A 20,164-nucleotide genomic window follows, 5' to 3' on the forward strand; every position below is an offset into this window, starting at 1 on the left:
TAGCTGACAAACTATGTTTTTTTTTTTTTAAAGATAGACATGCACTGCTCTTCATAAAAGTTTAATGTCTCAAGCTGGCATGTGATCTCCTTAGTGCAGCTGTAAACATCAGCCAGCTGTTTGGAAGGTTCATTCTGAGTCACCAGCACTACGGGAGCTGCACCCTGCAGGACCAGAGTGAGGCTTTTTCGAGAAGCTCGAGGTACCTCTAGGACAGGCATGGACATAATTTTCCTTAGCTTTTCCTCTAACTAAGACATCGACCACTGTTTCAATAATTCCCTTTACGTCAGAAGGTGTTACTACCCTGGGATTCAATCCTGTCTCAGTCCAAATATGTGGGAAAGTTTTCACCAGTATATCACTCACAGCTAGTGTCAAATCATCCATTTCAGTCTTGACATCAGACTCAGGAGAGATTTCTTTGAGGGAAGTTTTTTGCCTCATCAGCCATCATCTTTGCTGATGTGACTCTCCAGATTCACTTCTGCATTGCAGCGTTGATTTGAATGATAATTGTTTCAATGGAGTTCCATACCAGATCAGAGAAGTCTGGTAGTCTATGAGAATGAAACAAAAATTCATGACAAATTTTATCCAACAAAATCAATTATCAACTTTCACTTCGGATTTTATACAAGCAGTTATTAGACAGTAGCTGTGTGGCTTACACAATGGAGTGAAGTTCATCATTGTGAATATGAACCATGGACACTGAGACTTGACTATTAAAAAAGAGTTGCCTTACTTTTGACCTAAGGAGTGTCAAAGTGTCAAGTGGTTTGAGTGGTGCAAACATTTTTAAGAAGGCTGTACATTCATGAATGACAATCCCAGCCGAGGTGGCTCGGAATCCACTGCAGTCATTCCCATGAACATTCAGCAAGTATGACATCTGATTGTTGAAAATCAACTGATAACTTGTCGCCAGCTTGCCAAAGAGACACATCTGTCTATGGGAACTGTACACACAATCATGGCTCTGGCGTACTGAGAAAACTTTCTACCTTTACAGTATCCAAGCTCCAGTGAAACGCTGGGATAAGTGCATTAGTGTAGAAGGAGATTATATAGAGAAATAAAAGAAAATTTTACTCTCATAATGGTGTTCTATTTTTCTGCACAATCAAAAGTCCTGGTTTGTCTTGAACATCCTTTTTATATTTGTTCATGGTGTAAGGATACACACTCCAGCCATATATGGTTCTATTCACATTAATGGGTTTCATGAGTCAGTAATTTTGTAGAGTAAATAAATGTAAAAATTGCAGAAATTAAAAATAAGTAGATTTGTTTACATTTTCAAAAAATGTGATCAATAAAAATATTATAGGCTGGGGCATTATATTAACTATATGCTGGGGGCATTTAAAAGTTAAGAATGGTAATAACATGGCCTCTTTACATATAACTCTTTACATATACCCTAAAATGTTTGCTGGTCATTGCAATCCAGAACTACTGGGTATTCAGTAACCTTATAAGTGCAGCTGATTCTCATCTTAAGCTCTATTCGCACGGGATTAGTATTACCTGGGGACCTGTAGTCATTTTTAATAATTGCAGAGGTTGTCTGTGATCTTAATCCTGTGCGATTAATCCATTTTTATCCATCTTCCATAAAGAATGGAGGCTGCGTTGGAGTGATTTTGGGTGCTGGGTCATATTACTCCATATTTACACCATACAACAGTATAATGTGTAGGAAAAAAAGGGCCCTGTTGTTAGGGTCAAGCCCTATGTCATCAGCTCTATGCCGTCATAGTGTGTGAAGGGCCCTCTTGTTTTCCTTAAGGAATATTTTTTCCATCACTTGGATTTTGGGGGGTCTTAACATGCTTAAAAACTCATAAAAATTGTCAGACCAGTTGGAATCTGCTGCCATTAGGATGCCTGAGAGTCGGGGCCCAGGCAAGATTATTGCTGCAAATAAAATTTTTTGCTGCATAGCTCATACACAATTGCACGCGAAACCCGGTAAACATTTAGCGCTCATTGAGCTGAACAACTTTTGCGATGCATGTTATGGGATCTACTCGACTAGAAGTCAGTTATTTTGTGCTGTTTGCAAAATAACTTTCTGTGGGACATCGCATTGAGTGACATCACATCATAATGTGATTCTTTTTTTTTCAGCATCTGGGGCTTTTTGGAGGTCTAAACAAAAAAATTTCATTTTTCTAAAATTATGTCTTAATGGTATTGGGATATCCCCTTTAAATGGCGGTGACACAGGGTGCTTGGGTGCTTTCAACTATATTTAGGGCCCAAGCACTATAGGCTACGCAGAACACTCTTGTTTTCCTAAGGATTTTTTTCCTACCATTTGAGCTTTTTGCTAATCTTAACATGCTCAAAATGTCATGAAAATTGGCAGACAGGTTGGAATCTGCTGGCATTAGGATGCCTGAGAGTCGCGTGGCACGGGACACGAGATTTTGCTGCTTAGCTCATACACACTTGCACGTATGCACACAAAACTCGGTACACAGCTCATTGAGCTAAACAACTCTTCCCTTCTAAGGGATTTATACGATCGCCACCAAACCGGGCCGCAAAAACACACTCCTACATCACACACGTACACACACACATCACAAATGTTAACACTCACAACTCTCACTAATTTCTAAATCACACAAGGTCTCCAGGTAATACTAATCCTGTATGAATAGGGCTTTAGTAACAGTGCAGGCACTCCAAAAAAAAAAAATATGATCATGTTATGCACTTTTAGATATTTTAACTCTGTGGCTTGTGCAGATTGGACCTCTTATGCTAAAAACAAAACAACTGCATTAGACACTGCTGATATTGCACATTTTCCCTATTAACATTTATTGTAATTACATGTACACTATGTAGTCTAAGGACAGTTAGTGTAATTAACAGGGATAGCTTTAAATTCTTATCTGTACATGTGTACTGTAGCTAAAAGGTGAGAGGGATAAACTGTGGAGGTGCTGGATAATCCTAAATAATGTAAAAGATTTACTTTACGTTTCTACTTATTGCGCTCAGCTAACTTCCTGTGTTTCGAGGTTGAATCCCAAATAGGATTAAATGGAAAGCTAGTGTTCTATGTAGGGTGGACAGTCCCTTGTTCCACACAGTAATTAGTGGCCTTGATCAGAAGTTAGATTTGGGATTCATCCGGTGTAGAAGCTAGTTAGCTTTGTAGGTCACATTACCTGTACACTGAACAGAACAATATGTATAGTTCAGAGGCAATTCTGACCAACTTAAATAAAGTTGTTTTAAAAAACATAATGTTATCAGATGGTGAAAATAATTCTGTGACTGGTTTTAAACAGGCAGCTGCTGTTTCCACTACAGCGGTCCGTACCGCCCTCTTTCTCCCATGCTGTAACCGACAGTTAGCATAAGTAACGGTTATTAGCCGTTAACACCGGTGATGTGGTGTGATACACACAGATATAAATGTCCCAGGGCTGTTATGCTCTATATCCCCACTTATTGAATGACTCTCACAGCCAGCTGAAAATGTGCATGGAATAGCAAGAGACAGAGGCTGGAGAAAAAGAGGCTGTATTGTGTTTGAATGTGACTCGCTATAATTCAAGAGGTTAATTAATTAAGAGTTTAAGAGATTAATGAAATAATTTTTTTAAAGCTGTTATTTAATTTATTGTTTTAAAACCTTCTTTCCATTTCTTGTTCTGCCTGCCCTCTAAAGGCCCTGGGTTACAAAATAAAATAAAAAACTGCACTGAACATATTGGAAGCTGATATCTGATTACAAACAGAACTGTTTTACTGTATGCTGTGATTCATGATATTCACTGTGTGACAATATCACACTTAGCTAGCAAGGTTTTACACACATTGACTGCTATCACCATGTTCATTAACGTGGAAAGTTTCACAGCATGACCTTTGGAGAAAGATAGCCAAGGCATGGTTAGAAACCCTCCAGGTCTGAGGGTTAAATTCCTGCCTCGGGGTCTGTGTATTTTCTGTAGATACTTCGGTTTCCTCCCACAGTCCAAACACATGCAGATTAGGATAATTGACGTTCCCAAATTGCCTGTAATGTGTGATTGAGTGTATGTGTGCCATGCGATGGACTGGCACCCCATCCAGGGCGTACCCTGATTTGTGGCCTAAGTCTCCTCCTGAGATAGGTGACCCTATACGGGATAAACCTGTAAAGACAATGAGTGAGTATTCAAATGTTTGTATGTACAGTGTGTATTCAGAATTTAGCCACAGCCACATCTAACTGATTTTAAACATATAGCAAGTTTCCATCCATCTAGGAGCCTCTGTAGTCCAACTAGGGACCATAGAGGCCAATGGTGGCCTTAGTATTTATTCTCATCTGTACGACCATGGTAGGACCTCCTATCAACATTCACACGCACAATTTGGGAACGCCAATTAGCCTAATCTGTGGGAGGAAACTGGAGAACCCAGAGGAAACCCATCAAGCATGGGGAGAACATGCAAACTCCATGCACACAGACCCAATGCAGGAATCAAACGCAGGACCTGGAGGTGCAAGGCGACAGTGCCAAGCACTAACCCACCATGCCGCCACATATACGGTGTAGCAAGTTTATTAAGGTTTAAATCTTCGTAAATGCATAATATAGGGGACATGGGGGTAAAAAAACAAAAGTACACCCGTCTTCAGTCCGAGGCTTTTATTTATCAGGGCCGGAATAACAGTTGCGTCGATTGTGGCCTCATCAACATCTACAAACAGACAAATAACACCAAGAAACAGAAATTCAATTTTTAGAAACGTTTAGGGAAAAATAAATAAACACTTCCAACTCCCAACCAAAATCATTAAGATTGTAATTAGCAACCAGGTGTTACTAATGAAATGCACAAGATTAATTAATCCTTAAGTAGTGTGACTTCCTCTATAAAAGCACAACTTCTCCCAGAAAAGTATGTCCAAGTTCATCCTGTCGAGTTCGGTTACGTAAGCAGATCTGATAATGCTTATCCCAGTTTTTTTTTCATCAGGTGAGCAATTGAGCGAGAAAGACGCAGGGGAAGTTTGAGCGTGAGTGGTGTGTTGGCGTAGAAAGTTAAACAGCTCCTGAAAGCTCTTATTATGCATTTAGACACGCTATCAGTGTGGGATAATCCTTTATATGAAAAGCTTGTATTTGTGTATGCACGTGCCTGCAATGACAATTCATTGGTTCACTCAATGCTCAAGGGCTACAAACAAGTTTGATTCTCTCTCTCTCCTTCTCTATCTCTCTCTTTCTCACACATAGACACACACACACACAGTAAAGCTGTGTGGCCACTGACTGCTACCCCCCTGTGGTATAAACGGCTGTGAATAAAATACTACGCGGCAGACTGCCGGCCGTAACATCTCATTAAACACACGCAGCATTATACACACAACAAGAGGAAAGAATTTCATTTAAGCAGAAAGTCTTTTTTTCCCGAAGTAAAATTAATTTCCATCTTAAACGTACAGAATTGCGGCCGTGCAGCTCTGATAAAGGCCAGCTGTGGCGTTTTAGCTTCAGGGTAACACAAGTCCACAATATGATGAAATCAAGACACACTCTTCGTCTAAGCTTCGGGGTATTTTCCAGTTCGCTACACCACAAAAAAAAAAAAGAAAGATGGATTTTAAAGAAGAACGTGGCCTGAATTGCAGATACCAGAGGCTACTACAAGAAGATAAAGATTAAGTGAAAACGTTTTCCGGAGATTAATGAGTCAAAAATAATTACATTTACATAACAGGATCTCATTACAGATGATGTGCAGCGGCTCGTGTCGTAGACTCGTATCGTAGACACAGAATGTCTACTAAAGCAAAAAAATGTCCATTATCCAGTTTAGAGAAAACAAATACACTCTCTGATTACACACTAATTACTTTCCCCTTATTTAAGGTACAGAATATACAGTATATTTCAATATTTCAAAAATATATATTGTAATTGAAATCAAAAAGTAAAACTTATAAATTCTAGATTCATTACATACACTGTACACCTGCACATTCATGCAGTTGTCTATTCAGCCAATCATGAGGTAGCGGTATAATGCATAAAATCATGCAGATACAGTACACGTCAAGAGCTTCAGTAGATATCCCACCACTATGGTGTGAGGAAAACAAGAACAAGAAACTTCAAAGGCAAAATGCTCATGAAAAGCCTGTCACTGAAGTGTAAACTCTGTTTCTGACTTTTACTTATGCCATAGTTTAAAAAATTAAATGTATTTATTTATTTTATGTAAGCCAAAAGCTGTGTGCTTTACTTGTTTACTTTAACCCCTTGAAGATCGCTGCTTTTCAGCAAATTCAAACTCAAAATCAAAACTAGTCTGTCTGATAAAAGTCTAAGTTAATTTTATCCTATGGGCAAAACGAACAAAGGCTGGCTTTTGTTTGGAATCTACCTACCTACCTAACCCACAAGTTAGCGAACTTAACTTTAGCTTAGCTAAGATGGGTAAGGTTAATTTAAATGCTAATTCATTTGTCATCAATTACCCTGTCATCCATACCCTACACATCATCAAGTTTCAACTCCTACATTTCTTGTGGTTACTACAATTATTCCAGTTAGCTGGTTAGCTAAAGTCATGCATAGCAAACAACTAGCACTTTGACACACCTGCATTGCACCTGTCACTCAGATTGAACTCTTTCCTAATTATAAATAACAACTTTGAATGTCTTATTATGGGGCCCAATGGGGATTGACTCACTTTTGGAGCCAGCTCCTAGTGGACATTTGAGGAACTGCATGTTTTGACACTTCCCCATTGGGGGCATTTTTCGAACCGGAGGTTGCCTCTCGGTTCCTGAGGGGACTGGAGCCTAATCAAGGGAGCTTGCTTTCATTCATAGCTTGTAACTGATTATAACATATTATACTGTTATTTCTACTTATAGTGCCTTACAATGAATTAATTAATTTATCCAGTAAATTAATTACCTTAAATGATTGATTGTGAAGTGTTAAAATGTTAAGTCAAAGTAATGAGCTAATAAATCAAAGTTTAATTATCAACGTCACACTTTTTTTTTCTTCCCAATTTATGTTGAGGGCTTCCGCTGATATTAAATAGCAGTACAGTGTGTGCGCGTGTGTGTAGGAAAATAAGTAACAGAGTGGATGATTAATGATTAATGAGAGAGACATGTGTCTGTAGTCAGGATACTCCAGGAGTGTGACCATTTCAATATTAAGACCACTAGGGTAACATAGAGGGGCGAACACACATGTATGTATGGTCTCAGCAAGGTGTTACATTAACACACATCTTGGCCTATATACTTTCAAATATGCTTTCAAATAACAGTCATTTCTAACTAAAAGCAGATAGGACAGTAATAATCTATCAGGTATTATTGTTGACAGACATAAATACATAAATAAATAAATAAATATCCAACATGACTGGCAGTGCATACAAATGGTGTTCAAGTCAAACCATTACTTTTGATCGTGCAGAATAATAGAACACAGTTATGACAGGGCGGTGGCTCAGTGTGTTAAGGCTCTGAGTTAATGGTCGGAGGTTCAAGCCCCAGCTCTACCAGGTTGCGGCTGTTGGGCCCTTGAGCCAAGCTTAACCCTGTCCGCTCCAAGGGGTGCACCCAGTGCTTAGACCCAAGCCAACTAACAAGAAGCTGGGATTTAAGAAGAATAAAGAAGTTCACTGTGCAGTAATGTATATGTGACAAATCTTAACTGAGAGTGAAGTTCAAATCCCTTTATTCCTCTATATAATCCCCTGCTACACTAATGCACTCATCCCAACCTTTCACTAGTGCTTGGATACCATCGAGGGAGAAAGGTTTACCAGTATGCCGTAGCCATGATCGGACTGCCTGCATCACGTCTGAAACACTGGCCTCCTAGGAGTTCCAAACAAGTGGAAATGGCTTGGAGCGAGGTCAGGACTGTACGAAGGATGTGGTACTAACTCTTAGCCGAGTTCTTGTAACGTGCAAGTGCTGTTAGTTGAATGATTATGTGTACAGTTCCAACTGGCAAACGCGTCTCTTTTGCAAATAAGTGACAAGTTATCTGTTGATTTTCAGGGATAAGGCATTCATGGGAACGACTGCAGTGGGCTCTAAACGACCTCGGGCAGGATCATCATTCATGGACATAGGGCCTTCTTTAAATGTTTGCACCTTTTAAATGTTTCACTGTACCTAAAATTCTCATCACCGTACTGTGCTTGAAGTTTTTCGTAAATGTCAATCGTTTTTACACTTTCTCTTACCAGAAAGTCCCAGTTTGACTTTTAAAGTCCCATATGTACAATATCAGTTAGCTCTGATCTTAGTTCCCGTTTTAAAAAATAGCAATATTTTACAAAGAGTTTAGGTGTTTTACATCTAAAAGACGACACAGGGAATTACGACTAGTGTGGAAAAACACCCAGTGAATTGGTTTTAACGGTATTATCTTGTGTGTGTGGGGGATAAGCTGCGCTTGACAACTTTAAGAAGCTCCTGAGATGTGACACGGAGACTGAATGACACTGTTATTGCCAGGTTTGAGGATAGTCTGCCTAAGAGCACCCATACAGCCTAGATTAATAAGGATTAATAAGAAATATGTTTTTAATACTTCCAATTCACTCAAGATGAAGACCTGTACACTCTGATAAATTGTCATCTGGAAGAAAAAAAACAAATAGGATGAGAATGTGTGAGATATGGAGCTTCGAACACATTGGGATGCCCCTGAGTCGGACCGATAAGGTAGTTATCTTTATCCATGCCGTTTAATGTCGTACACCTTCATTCACTCTCTTGACTTCTCAGGATGGTGGTGTACAGAGTAATTAGCAGTGCGTCTTCATAGTGCAACCATACTGGCCACCAATTCATTTAAGTGATGTCAGAGTTAATTTAGGCAGAAATATGGTTTTCCTGATGTAACCTTAATGAGTGTTAAGAGGATGGTACGGAAACTGGATTCGACAGTATCATTGATTCCTTCTCATGAGGAACATGGAACATGGAGTGCCGCGCCAAAATGTGTCTGGCTGAAAATTGGAGATCACTTCCATCATTGCATCTAATGCAATCAATTACACATACGTCAATGTATGTAAGGAATTCTTGTGGTTCAGTTTGCTTCATTATAACGGGAGTTATTATAGAATATGGGACATCTTCAATTCAATTTAAATAGAATTGTTCTTATTATAGCGCTTTTAACAATGGCCATTGTCATGATCGCTATATAGTTACAACATCAAAATGAAAATTGGGGACATTCGTTGAAAATGTGTGATGAAATATGTATAAAGTCATGTGTATTGATATGGAAATGGAAATGGAACTAGTTCTTCAAAAAGAAGTATGTGTGATCAGTATTAGGTGTCTCATCATTTGTCTCATCTTAACGTTTTACTGTTAAGAGTTTTAAAAGCAGCAGTATATTTAAAATTGGCACTATAAATACTCTTTTCTTTATTTAAACATGTTTTGATGAAATTCAGCAACCGTCCTTAGATATGTACTGTAAGTTAAAAGTAATTAAGAGGGAAAAAATCTTCTTTTTTTCACTACATACAGCTGGGTTTAAATTTTTGTGGTCATTACATACACTGTACAAATAAAAATATTTTATATTTTATATAAACGATTATGCTGAAAATCGTACCATATAATCACTCCTTTTATTTTTTACAAAATCAACTACAGTAGATAGTTTCTGTTAGCCTCTTAAAGTTAACCTATTGTGCGCATTTCATTTTTTTATTCATTTTTAGACATTAAGACGGGTCTCCAGTGGGCTGGTTCGGGAAAGTAAGAAAAAAATCCCAGCTTTTTCTTTGTTTTCCATTTTTATATATTTTTTGACTGTCCAGGGTGTACCTCGCCTTGTGCCCTCGGTGAGTGTGACCTCATATAAGATGTTCTGTGGTGGGCGTGGCTCAGCAATAGCTCATTTACACAGACACTGAAGTGGTATATTTGGAGAAGGAGTGAAATAAAGAGAGTTTGAGGTAAGAAATGCATTATTAAAGGTTCAATTCAGCTGGAGCATTAACACACACACACACACACACTTTGGGGAGCTCTCTCAGGGTCGCGTGGGGCCTGGAGCTTGTCCCAGGAGACTTAGGGCATAAGGCGTGGTACACCCTGAATGGAGTGCCAATTTATTACATGGCAAAAATACTCACACACTCATTCAAAATTTGGGAACACCAATTAGCCTAATCTGCATGCCTTTGGACTGTGGAAGGAAACCTGAAACCCACCAAGCACGGGGAGAACATGTAAACTACATGCACACAGAAACTGGAATCAAACCCGGAGGTGGAAGGCAACAGTACTAACTACACCACTGTGCCGCCCAAATGCAAGTTATCCGATATTTGTTAAATGTTTCACATTAGAATTCTCTTAACAGTAGTAAGAGGGAATTAAACATTCCTAGCTGTTTGACTCTGGAACAGTCCACCTTCAGACTGATGAACAATTCGTCTTCTTTGGAATTCATACTTAAAGATGGGTCTATACCAGCCGCAAAGAAGTAAACTAATGGCAGTCATGATAATGACAACAACTCCTGCTACTTCTTGCATGTCGGGGAATATTTCTAGTAAATGGTATGCAAATAACCATTCTCCTAACTCATCCCGCTTGCGTATTACTGTCTTCAATTCTGACGCACCAAGTGGATTATTTTCTCTTCAACAATTCAGTTAACTGAGCTGGTACTTTAAATGACTGTACGGCTTAACGAGAGACGTTGACGCAATACACACACAGATTAGGTAGGACAGACTGTCAAACCAGAAGCGATTCAAATGAAAACCTCCACGCATGCACACACAGTGTATAGCATGATCTCATTTGGAAATCTCATGCTTTTCGCATTTATAAAGCTTTTTCATCCGAGCACATAACATCACAGTATAAGTAAAAGATGTCGACAGCAATCTGCAGCTGTTTTTTGAATTGAATTGAATTCCACCTGAAATGATGAAGCATGTTGATAAATGTCCCAAGATCCAAGATAATGAGGGTGTAGTTTATTCATTTTCTCATTCTATGCTCGAAAAGATCCTATCATACTTTAGGCGAACAAATATCGGAATATTGAGCCACACTGATGCTTTTAACACAAAAAACACGACTGATTTATGAGCTTAAGGTGAAAACCTTAAGTACTTAACCAAAAATTGATAATGTGGTATTTGAGGTAGTGAAGCTTCACAAGATCGATGTACTGAGACAGTGTTTTTTACTTAGAATGTAAGAAATTCGTTTCTATTCTGCTTAAATGAAATCCTGGAAATTGTTGCTGTGGAGTTCTCGATTCGGATTGCGCCGAATTTCTGGCTGTTATTTAAATGATATATTAACAAGCTTGCTTTAATATGTTATTGTTTATATATGAACAGCTTATTTACAGTGAACAAAGTGACACAATATGATCTTAGTCTAATAAAAAACAGATTAAATATGTGTCGCAATTTAACAAGGGAACGTGTTTGGTATGAAAGTTATTGATATGGTTTGGTTTTCTGTAATAGAACAAAAACGCATGAAAAGAATCACTTTATCAGCCAGAAGTAAAGGCTTTCCACTTCCATATATGAAGTCTTTTTATGAAGGGTTGGACAACAAAATGAGATAAATCCATTTTGACCTTTTTGGGAGAACAAAACAAACAAGAACTGCAAACCTAGACACTCTTTGTGCATGGTTTCTTGAGACACAAGAGTGTTGTAAAGCATAAATGACAAAATATTAGGTCAATTTTATTTTTGTTATATCAGCATGAATTCTGCAAAACACTATAAATCTACCTACCGCAGTTTGTTCCGATTTATAAATAATTCATTCGTAGCAATGTAAATATGTAATTTAGTATTAATATTATGTTAGTTGAGTTTGTTACAGTGTAATGTTTACACTTTAACATGATAAACATACACCTTTCTTTTGATGATCACATGGTGTGACTTCTAACATCTTTAAAGAAAACATATTACTCATACTGCCATAATTCAATAAGAGTTTTTTTTTATTTTTTATTAAGGGCATAAATAATTGTCAAATAAATTTTCGAGCCTTATGCTATAAGTCTCCTGGGATAGGCTCCAGGCTCCCGCAACCCTGTCTACAGCGGTATAGACGGTGTGCAAGTGAGAGAGAATCATTACGTAACAAAACTTTTACAACGTAGCATTAGCATAATCCTCTACCCGTTTCACTTCAGTAACTGATGAAAGCACCTAATCATTCATTCCTATGATCGATAAGAATCGAAAGAACACCAATGATTTATATAGCGTGGACATGGTTAATGGCCAGTCAGCCATGCACTCTACTGTAATAATATACAGAGGGACCGTTTCTTAAAACTTCTTACACTTTAATGAAATGGTATCTATTTTCAGTGTTTATAATTCAGAAGAACTGCATAAAATTATTTAGGAATGTTGGAGGATTTTTATAAGGCTTATGTACAAACCTGTGAAATGGCAACATTACATTTGTCCTCACATGAAGAAAAAAAAGTGTATTCAGTCATTCCTTCAAATAATCATGATTCTTTTTGTCTGTACTTAGGTTTAGTATCTTTGTAGTAGTGAATCTAGTCTCTACTTTCATAATTTATTATACACATTATTAAAAAAAAAAGGGTGTGTCCAAATATTTCAACCTCAGGAGGATTTGTGACTAAGCATATTCTAAAACATAGTGTTACTAATTCTTATTTGAAAATTATGTAGTTCCTTTTTAAATCGGTCTTTGACAGCTCACTCTGGAAACCTTGCGTTTGACCAAATGGCAAATTCCAGTCGAACAAACATTACTTTCTTTACTCAAGTTTTGCACCCTCTCTGGAGCAAGAACTGAACACGAACTGAAATTGTTTCATATTTAAACATTTTATGTACTGAAGCAATTTTCTTAGATGGAGTTTTAGTAGTTAATTTAATAAGCCCACTTGAGTCTAAATATTTTGTGGTTTTATACCATCACAGAAGGATGCTGAGGTTGGAACTGCCAGGCAGGAGGTCTAGAGGAAGACCTAAGAGGAGATTTATGGATGCAGTGAGAGAGGACATGAAGTTAGTTGGTGTGAGAGAAGAGGATAGGGTTAGATGGAGGCAGATGATTCGCTGTGGCGACCCCTGAAAGGGAACAGCCGAAAGACAAAGAAGAAGAAGAATAACTCATTTAATCTGTTCTGATTAGAAACCACTAGTTGCACTTATTTATGCTATTTTAAAGATTAGTTCTGAACAGGGGTAATCTGAATAAAATTTAGTTTGTATTAACTGGATTATATCCTCAGAACACCCAATACAATTTGCTTTGCTCTTTAACTTGTAGGCTTTGAAAGGTCTCAACATTTATCATTCCCTTCCTCCTGTGTGCAATATAACCCATGTATAATTTACAGTAGCAAGAAAGTCTGGACTACACTGCACTCAGGAGGTGATATCAGGAAACTACATATTGCTAGTTGTACAAGTTGTATTGAGTCTTTAAAAATGAATCACGTCATATGGAAACCAAATATACCTAAAGGGAGTTAATAGAACAGGAACTTTATCAAGCTATGCAACTCACACAGGCCAAAAAAATCTGCCCAATGGCCAGATGCACCCCCCAAGTCCAGAAATTGTAACATCTGCATAAATGCAAGCCTTTATAATTCTGCCAAAGTGTGACATTTAAAAAAGCTTACCTGGTAAACAAACCCTACTTTGCATTAGGCTGCATCATGGCACTCTGTGGTTTATAATTTTTTAATAAAGACACAACCACTAATATTTTCAGCATTCAAACTTCCCACAGAGCAGACCACACTACAGGATAAATAATACATAATAAATGACACACTAATGCATACATGCATATAGTGCTATGTACATATCCAGTCTCACCTCTTCAGTAGAGAGATTTGGCATGTAGCTAATAACCATGAAACAAACTCCATTAACTTTGTAGCTCTGGGAGAACACCAGGGAACTCAAAACCAAATTCTGTAACTGTTCAAACTGCAAGCCGAAACTCAAGATTGAACCCAGGGCCTTGGGGTTGTAATAGCATCACTCTCCTGTTCATCTGAAACTAGAATTTATAGAGCCATTTACCTTTATTTGGGAGGAATAACCAATTCTGGGGGGATATTTGCCTTCAATCTACAGTGCGCTCAGGAAAGCTCTCAGACATCCAAATAAAACACTATGGACCAAATAAAAACAAAACTCTGTAGTTTCTATAAACATTTATTAGATTAGCCGGGTGAACAGTTTAGACCAGGACACCGTACTGTTTGAGTACATCGGTGTATTTTGCGATCTTGTTCTCGACGTTCTTCTCTGCCTGTTTGGTCAGCTTGATCTGCACTTTTTTCTTATTGTAGAACATCCTGGCCTTCTCTTTGCGGCGCTCCTCGAGCGTGGCTGTGATGGCCTGGTACTTCCAGCCAACCTCGTGAGCCAGACGACCCAGCAGGGCAAACTGACCGAAAGGAAAGAGAGAACATGACAGTTAATACAATAATCTTCATTGTTCTGTTTAAGATCAACGATGCTGCTCATCTCAGATGGTAGTGCATGTGAAGTATTCTCATGGTCGTTAAACTCAAATACTTCAGTGAAATAAAACATCACTGATGAGCAATTGCTTATACTTTAAAAAATATAAAATAAAAAAAAGCCTCAGAACTTTGCAGCATGAAAATTTATACCCTCTTGCTGTATATGCATGTCCCATCGAGTGTTTTACTTCTAAGGAAAATGAACAGACACTATACTGCACATAAACAATGCATATTTTCTGAAGTTAGATAGCTATGAATAGTTTGTTTTATGAGTTGTGCAATATGCTTTGTATAAGCCATCGTCAGAAAAATCTAGCTACATTCTCTCAGGAGCGACACCGATAACATGACCACTTCCATATCTTTGGAAAATGTTTAAAAAAAAAAAAAAAAAAAAGTTGTCTTCTGAAAACCTACACCCACAACACTCGGAAAGTGGTTAAATTTAATTTAAAAAACAAGTGGCTCACAAACACTAAATTATTAAAAATAAAGTTTCTGCAGAAAATACAGATCGCACATCTGCTTAAAAATTTATAGCTTTGTACCTGACAGCTAAATTCATTCCAAAAGCATTTCCATGTTAATTAAATATATTCAGCAGTTCTTAATCCTTTAAAACTAAGGAATTGCTGACAAAATCGGACAGCGAACAATACTGCTGATGAATTAAAAATCACAATGCCCAGACACTAAAATAAACAGTCTAGCCTGATGCTAAAACAGTGGCTGCAATGAATGTATGTACAGTGTACTGCATGCGTTACTTGGCTCTTTTTAGTTTAAGATTCATCAGATTACTTTTTTTTATGTGTAATTAAAGTTGTGTAGTGCTAAATCTAGGGATCCACAAGTATGAGTGTAAAAAAAGCCAAGACGTGACAACAGAACAAGTTTTACTGGTCCATTGCTCTTAAAAGCCCTTAACGTCTAAAACGTTTGCAAAAAAAATTAGAAGTGAGGATTCAATTAGACTTGCTTCTTATTTTTCCATGTATAAACCGTATTTGCCTTGAACACCGATTTGAGGCATTTAATTTTTGTTGTGCCAAGTCAAACTAAATTTAGAGTGGTCCTACCTTGCGAGTTGGCTTCAGGCGCACAATCTTCAATGCTGCTGGCACCACCACACGCTTCCTCTGTAGGGGGGGGGGGTGACCAATTACATTTATTATAAACAATTTTAAGCACCTAATGCGGTCTAAAACAGACCCAACATGTCTCAGTTAGATTCAATGTTCTCAGAGAAAAATCAAACAATGTAGGTAAATAGAAATTAGCATCACAGACATGTTCGCATATATAGTGATTGTGAAGTTCAAAAAAAAAAGTTACCTTGTCATAAGGAGGAGGAATGCCATCGAACACCTTCAGCCTCTCAAGAGCAGCCTGACCACGCTTGGTTTTGTGGGGAAGCATACCTGTGCGATTACAGACAATTGCAAGTTACACTTCTGCACATGAACAACTTACAAATTAATATTTGAATTTGGTCGAACTCAGTAGTCAGATCCGTAAAAGTTGTCTCATCAAAAGACTCAGATTCGGGATAAAAAGTGCTCATCACAGTTCGCTAGGTAGCAAAATAAATGACTCCATGAAGAAATGACTGAAAGCTCACCTCGGACTGTCCTCCAAAAGATCCTGCTGGGAGCTCTGAAGTGGTAAGGACCACGGGAGGGGTTCGTGTTCATCCTCTTACGCAGGAAAGCCAAATACTTTACTACAGAGACAGGACAACAGAAGTTAAGCTAAGAACAAACAATTCTTATTCGTATGATAAGTTTAAAATGATCCTTTCTTTGCACAGAGGTTAAAGAATAAAGAAATACTTTGTTCAAAAACAAATTCACTCACGTTTATTCCGGTAGAAGTTGCCAGAGATGTTGATGCCCTCACATCTCACAACAACTACTTTGTGGCCTGCAACATAACATAAAAGCACAAATTCAGACTATTTGCTAAACAGTACAAGATTGCCAAGTCATTTGTGACTTTAATGTACCTGAAAGGCAATCTAATCAAAGGCTATAATCACATCACCAGGCAGAAGCGACAAATCCAATTTGGCTTTAATTTGACATAATAGTCATTAATCAAAGCTGATGTGTGCCAAATAAGTGAAAATGCAACATGAATAGGAAGTCAGACCAGAGTGGACCTGTGCTCAAGAAAGTTAACCATAGTATTTAATGAAATTTAAAAAGCCTTGGAGTGTTGGACAAGTCAACATCCACACATCACATGGAAAAAGAAGTTAAACTTCCTAACTTGTAATGTGACCATAGCCTTAAACCCCATAATTAAGTCTTGGACATAAATCCAAGGATTAACTATTGTTTAGAAACCGTCTCAGATGGTAGTGCATGTAAGGTTTTCTCATGGTCGTTAAACTCAAGCAATGTAGGTAAAGACATCACTGACGGTAAATTTGATATGACTGCTTAAAATAAAAGTTATAAAACTCTGAAAACGTTACCAACCCAGCAGCACTTGCTTGGACACAATAGCGGCAAGACGACCGAGGAGATGGCCTCGGCCATCAATTACCAGAACCTAAAAAATAAAAAAATAAAAAATTAGATTAGTAGAAAGCATTTTAAACTTGCATCACTAAGCTAGCACAGAGGACCATGTTCACAACTAATTGCTTCTTAAGATACAAAATGTACACTGGCCAAGATCTTAGCCAACATTACATGCACACTAGTTTTAAACAAGTATGATCAGAATTAAAGGGGAAAAGAATTATAACCCAGAAATAGATGTAATATTTAAGCATGTTAAACAGTTGTAGAGCATCCAAGATATATGAACCAAATATTTAAACAGTTTAATATGAATTAAACACGTCTAGAGATCAGATTGAATACCAATAATACCATAAACTAAAAACGCAATGAAGCATTCATTCATAAAACAGTGAGGCACTAAGGGCGTCATGCGGGATTAATTTAGCTTCTGTTTTCTGTAATAAAACAAAAACGTCTAAAACTTGGGCCTAAGCGTGATCTTCAAGCTGCACATCAACGCTCGTGGACTAAAACGCTACCACATGCATGCTGGCCTGCTCTTGTCAGCTAGCACACTGAGGCCACTTCCACATTTGGACAAATTATTCACCTAAAATGCGATTTGACAGCATGTACGGTTCCAAATGTTGGGTTTAACTCACTTATTTACCACAAATGGATCTCCAAGTCAAGAATAAACTTCGCCGACGGACATCTTAAGTGTTTTTCACGCACGAGGATAGCTAGCTAGTAATCGAGCTCCGTTAACATCATGCTAATACCGATCATAGCGGTAAGTCTTCTTCAAGCTTCGCTTGGAAAAATCATTTTCACCACAAAAAAAGATTTCTAAACGACACAGGAGTTATAGAGTATTAAATATTCTGTTCTAGGTTCTTATACAACTTGTAACGATAACATTTTTAGCGAGTTTGCACAGCGCTGAGACACGCACCTTATGGAACCGGTCCGCCATGATGTGGGAAAAGAAAGACGCACGGGTTGACCCGCGGTAAAAGGCAGGGGTGTGGGCGTGGCTACAGCAAATGAGGAAATGACGAATGTAGATAAAGCAGGAAGTTAATTCGTTGGTTCAAAAAATATCGTAAAGATATGATTTTGTTAATACAAAAAAGGTTGTTTTTAAAAGAACGCGTGTATTTGTAATTACTTGTTAAGTTTGTTTTATAATATATTAAATTATAAATAATAAAATGTATAAAAAATAAACAGTCTTTTTGCAAACAATATTTATTCTTATTTGTTAATGGCTTCAAAAAACAATGCACTTTTTTATGTTTTAATTAGATAAATATTAAAATGATTATCTTGAGGACTGTGACACAAATTGTGCCGTTTATTAATCTCATTTAAGTGTTCATTGGCTTCCTACGTACATGGTGGTATCAAAAAGTTTGGACACTACAGTAGTTTTGTAACACGCCAACAGGTGGCAGCATAAGGCTGCATGCACAGTCACAGGGAGCCAAACTTCACAAGTCAGTGCACCAAAAGACCGTCCTGTGTACATCAGGAACTGTGCAGTTGGCACTATTCTGACCATGTGCGAGTGTGAGTGAACTTCAGGATAAAACACATGATTTGATCATGTGCCCTGTTGCTGCCAACCTCGCACCCAGGCTGCTGACATAAGAGAAGAAGGAAGATCACATGCCGAACCTTTACGTCGAGGTTCATTAACACTGACGAAACTTTGGTGTACAGTATGTGTACAACCCTTAGATGAAGCAACAGTCTTTATAGTGAAAGAGCACATCATCTCCATGATTGAACATGCGAGGCGGGTCCGCAGCCCGACCAAGTGCATGCTTCTCATCTTTTTTGACAATCGTTGCATTGTGCACCAAGAATTTTACCTTTATGCTGATGATACTCAGCTTTATCTCAGGATAAATTCAACCTCGTCATCTATTAAGCCATCATCCACTTTTCTTCAGAGACCATCTGTTTTGAGGAGATAAGGTCATAGATAAGGCACAATTTGAACAGCCTTGTAGTAGAATAGCCCTATGACTGAAGTTATTTTAATAAGCACCCCACACCAGTTTAAGACATCTAACAAGTTCAAGTTCAAGTAGGCTTTATTGCCCTACTATCCTAGTCAGGATATCACATTGTCAGCATCTGTTATTAACCCAGGGGTTTAAATGGACATTTTTAGTATGAGCCTCATATCAAACATCTGTGTAAGATGTCTTCTCCTGATGAGCGGGCTTAAATACGATCATATAACGCCCATTCTTAAATCTTTTCATTGGCTGCCTGTTTCATTCAGAATTAAATACAAGGTTGCCCTTCTTACCCACCAGTGCATTTATTGGGATGCCCCTCCCTATCTCAAAGAGCTCATTACCTCACGTACAACCTATTAAGACCGAGCTTCATAGCATGGAGGCTTAACCTTTTAGCTCAGCTGCACCTAGATGGTGGAATGCTCTTCCAGAGTATTTAAGGATGCCACAGACTGTTGGTGCTTTTAAATCTGATGTTAAAACTTATCCTTTTAGCAGAGCTTTTGGGTCAAAACTATTTATAACACTTTAAGATTTGTTTCAAATATACTGTACAGTGCATTAAAAATGAAAAGGTATTATTATTATTATTATTATTATTATTGTCAGTATTTTGTTATACCACATCCTCAAGATGTTCTATGAGACTCAAATCCAATGACTCCTGAAGAAGATTAATCTCATTGTCATGTTCATGAAAATAGTATTGGATGACTTGGATAATCATGCTGGAAAAAGCAATTTAAAGATTGGTCAATTGTGGTCATGAAGTAATGCACACAGTCAGCACCAATGCTTAATAAGTCTGTGGTGATGATTCAAGCAATTCATGAATGGTGTTAACAGGCCCAAAGTGTGCCATATAACATTCCCCACATCATTACTTCACCTCCTACAACAGCCTGGAGGAGGGAGATTGGCTCCATGCTTTCATCCCGTTGGTGCTAAATTCTGACCCTAATATCTGTCTCCAAAGAATTTAAGATGATCCGACCAAAATAAGTATATCCAGTCTTTATCTTTTCTGTTTTAAATGAGCCTGTGCCCTTTGCAT

General features: G+C 37.9%; 1 protein-coding gene and 4 non-coding genes across 5 annotated transcripts; all 5 read right to left on the reverse strand.

Annotated features, from left to right (window-relative positions):
* Window positions 1–14,231: 14,231 nt before the first annotated feature.
* rpl13a (ribosomal protein L13a) lies at window positions 14,232–18,114 on the reverse strand. Its single transcript, XM_053509883.1, has 7 exons — window positions 18,033–18,114; window positions 17,048–17,120; window positions 16,422–16,487; window positions 16,186–16,287; window positions 15,900–15,985; window positions 15,644–15,703; window positions 14,232–14,482 (listed from the first exon to the last, which is right to left on the reverse strand). The coding sequence occupies exons 1-7, from the start codon at window positions 18,051–18,053 to the stop codon at window positions 14,273–14,275; spliced, it is 618 nt and encodes a 205-aa protein (XP_053365858.1). The 5' UTR covers window positions 18,054–18,114; the 3' UTR covers window positions 14,232–14,272.
* Window positions 14,558–14,641, reverse strand: LOC128540263 (small nucleolar RNA Z195/SNORD33/SNORD32 family). The gene has a single exon (XR_008365442.1). It is a non-coding gene; the product is annotated as a small nucleolar RNA Z195/SNORD33/SNORD32 family (small nucleolar RNA).
* Window positions 15,780–15,858, reverse strand: LOC128540266 (small nucleolar RNA SNORD34). The gene has a single exon (XR_008365445.1). It is a non-coding gene; the product is annotated as a small nucleolar RNA SNORD34 (small nucleolar RNA).
* Window positions 16,061–16,136, reverse strand: LOC128540267 (small nucleolar RNA SNORD50). The gene has a single exon (XR_008365446.1). It is a non-coding gene; the product is annotated as a small nucleolar RNA SNORD50 (small nucleolar RNA).
* On the reverse strand, window positions 16,911–16,991 carry LOC128540264 (small nucleolar RNA Z195/SNORD33/SNORD32 family). Its single transcript, XR_008365443.1, has one exon. It is a non-coding gene; the product is annotated as a small nucleolar RNA Z195/SNORD33/SNORD32 family (small nucleolar RNA).
* Window positions 18,115–20,164: the final 2,050 nt, after the last annotated feature.

The sequence above is a fragment of the Clarias gariepinus genome, chromosome 13 (genome assembly GCF_024256425.1).
Source record: "Clarias gariepinus isolate MV-2021 ecotype Netherlands chromosome 13, CGAR_prim_01v2, whole genome shotgun sequence".
Lineage (NCBI taxonomy): Eukaryota > Metazoa > Chordata > Actinopteri > Siluriformes > Clariidae > Clarias > Clarias gariepinus.

Coding starts and splice junctions, on each gene's coding strand:
- rpl13a (XM_053509883.1), bottom strand. CDS start 18,053: ATGGCGGACCGGTTCCATAAG. Junction 15,986..16,185: donor CTTTTGGAGGACAGTCCGAG/GTGAGCTTTCAG, acceptor GTAATCGCACAG/GTATGCTTCCCCACAAAACC. Junction 15,704..15,899: donor TTCCTCCTCCTTATGACAAG/GTAACTTTTTTT, acceptor CCCCCCCTACAG/AGGAAGCGTGTGGTGGTGCC.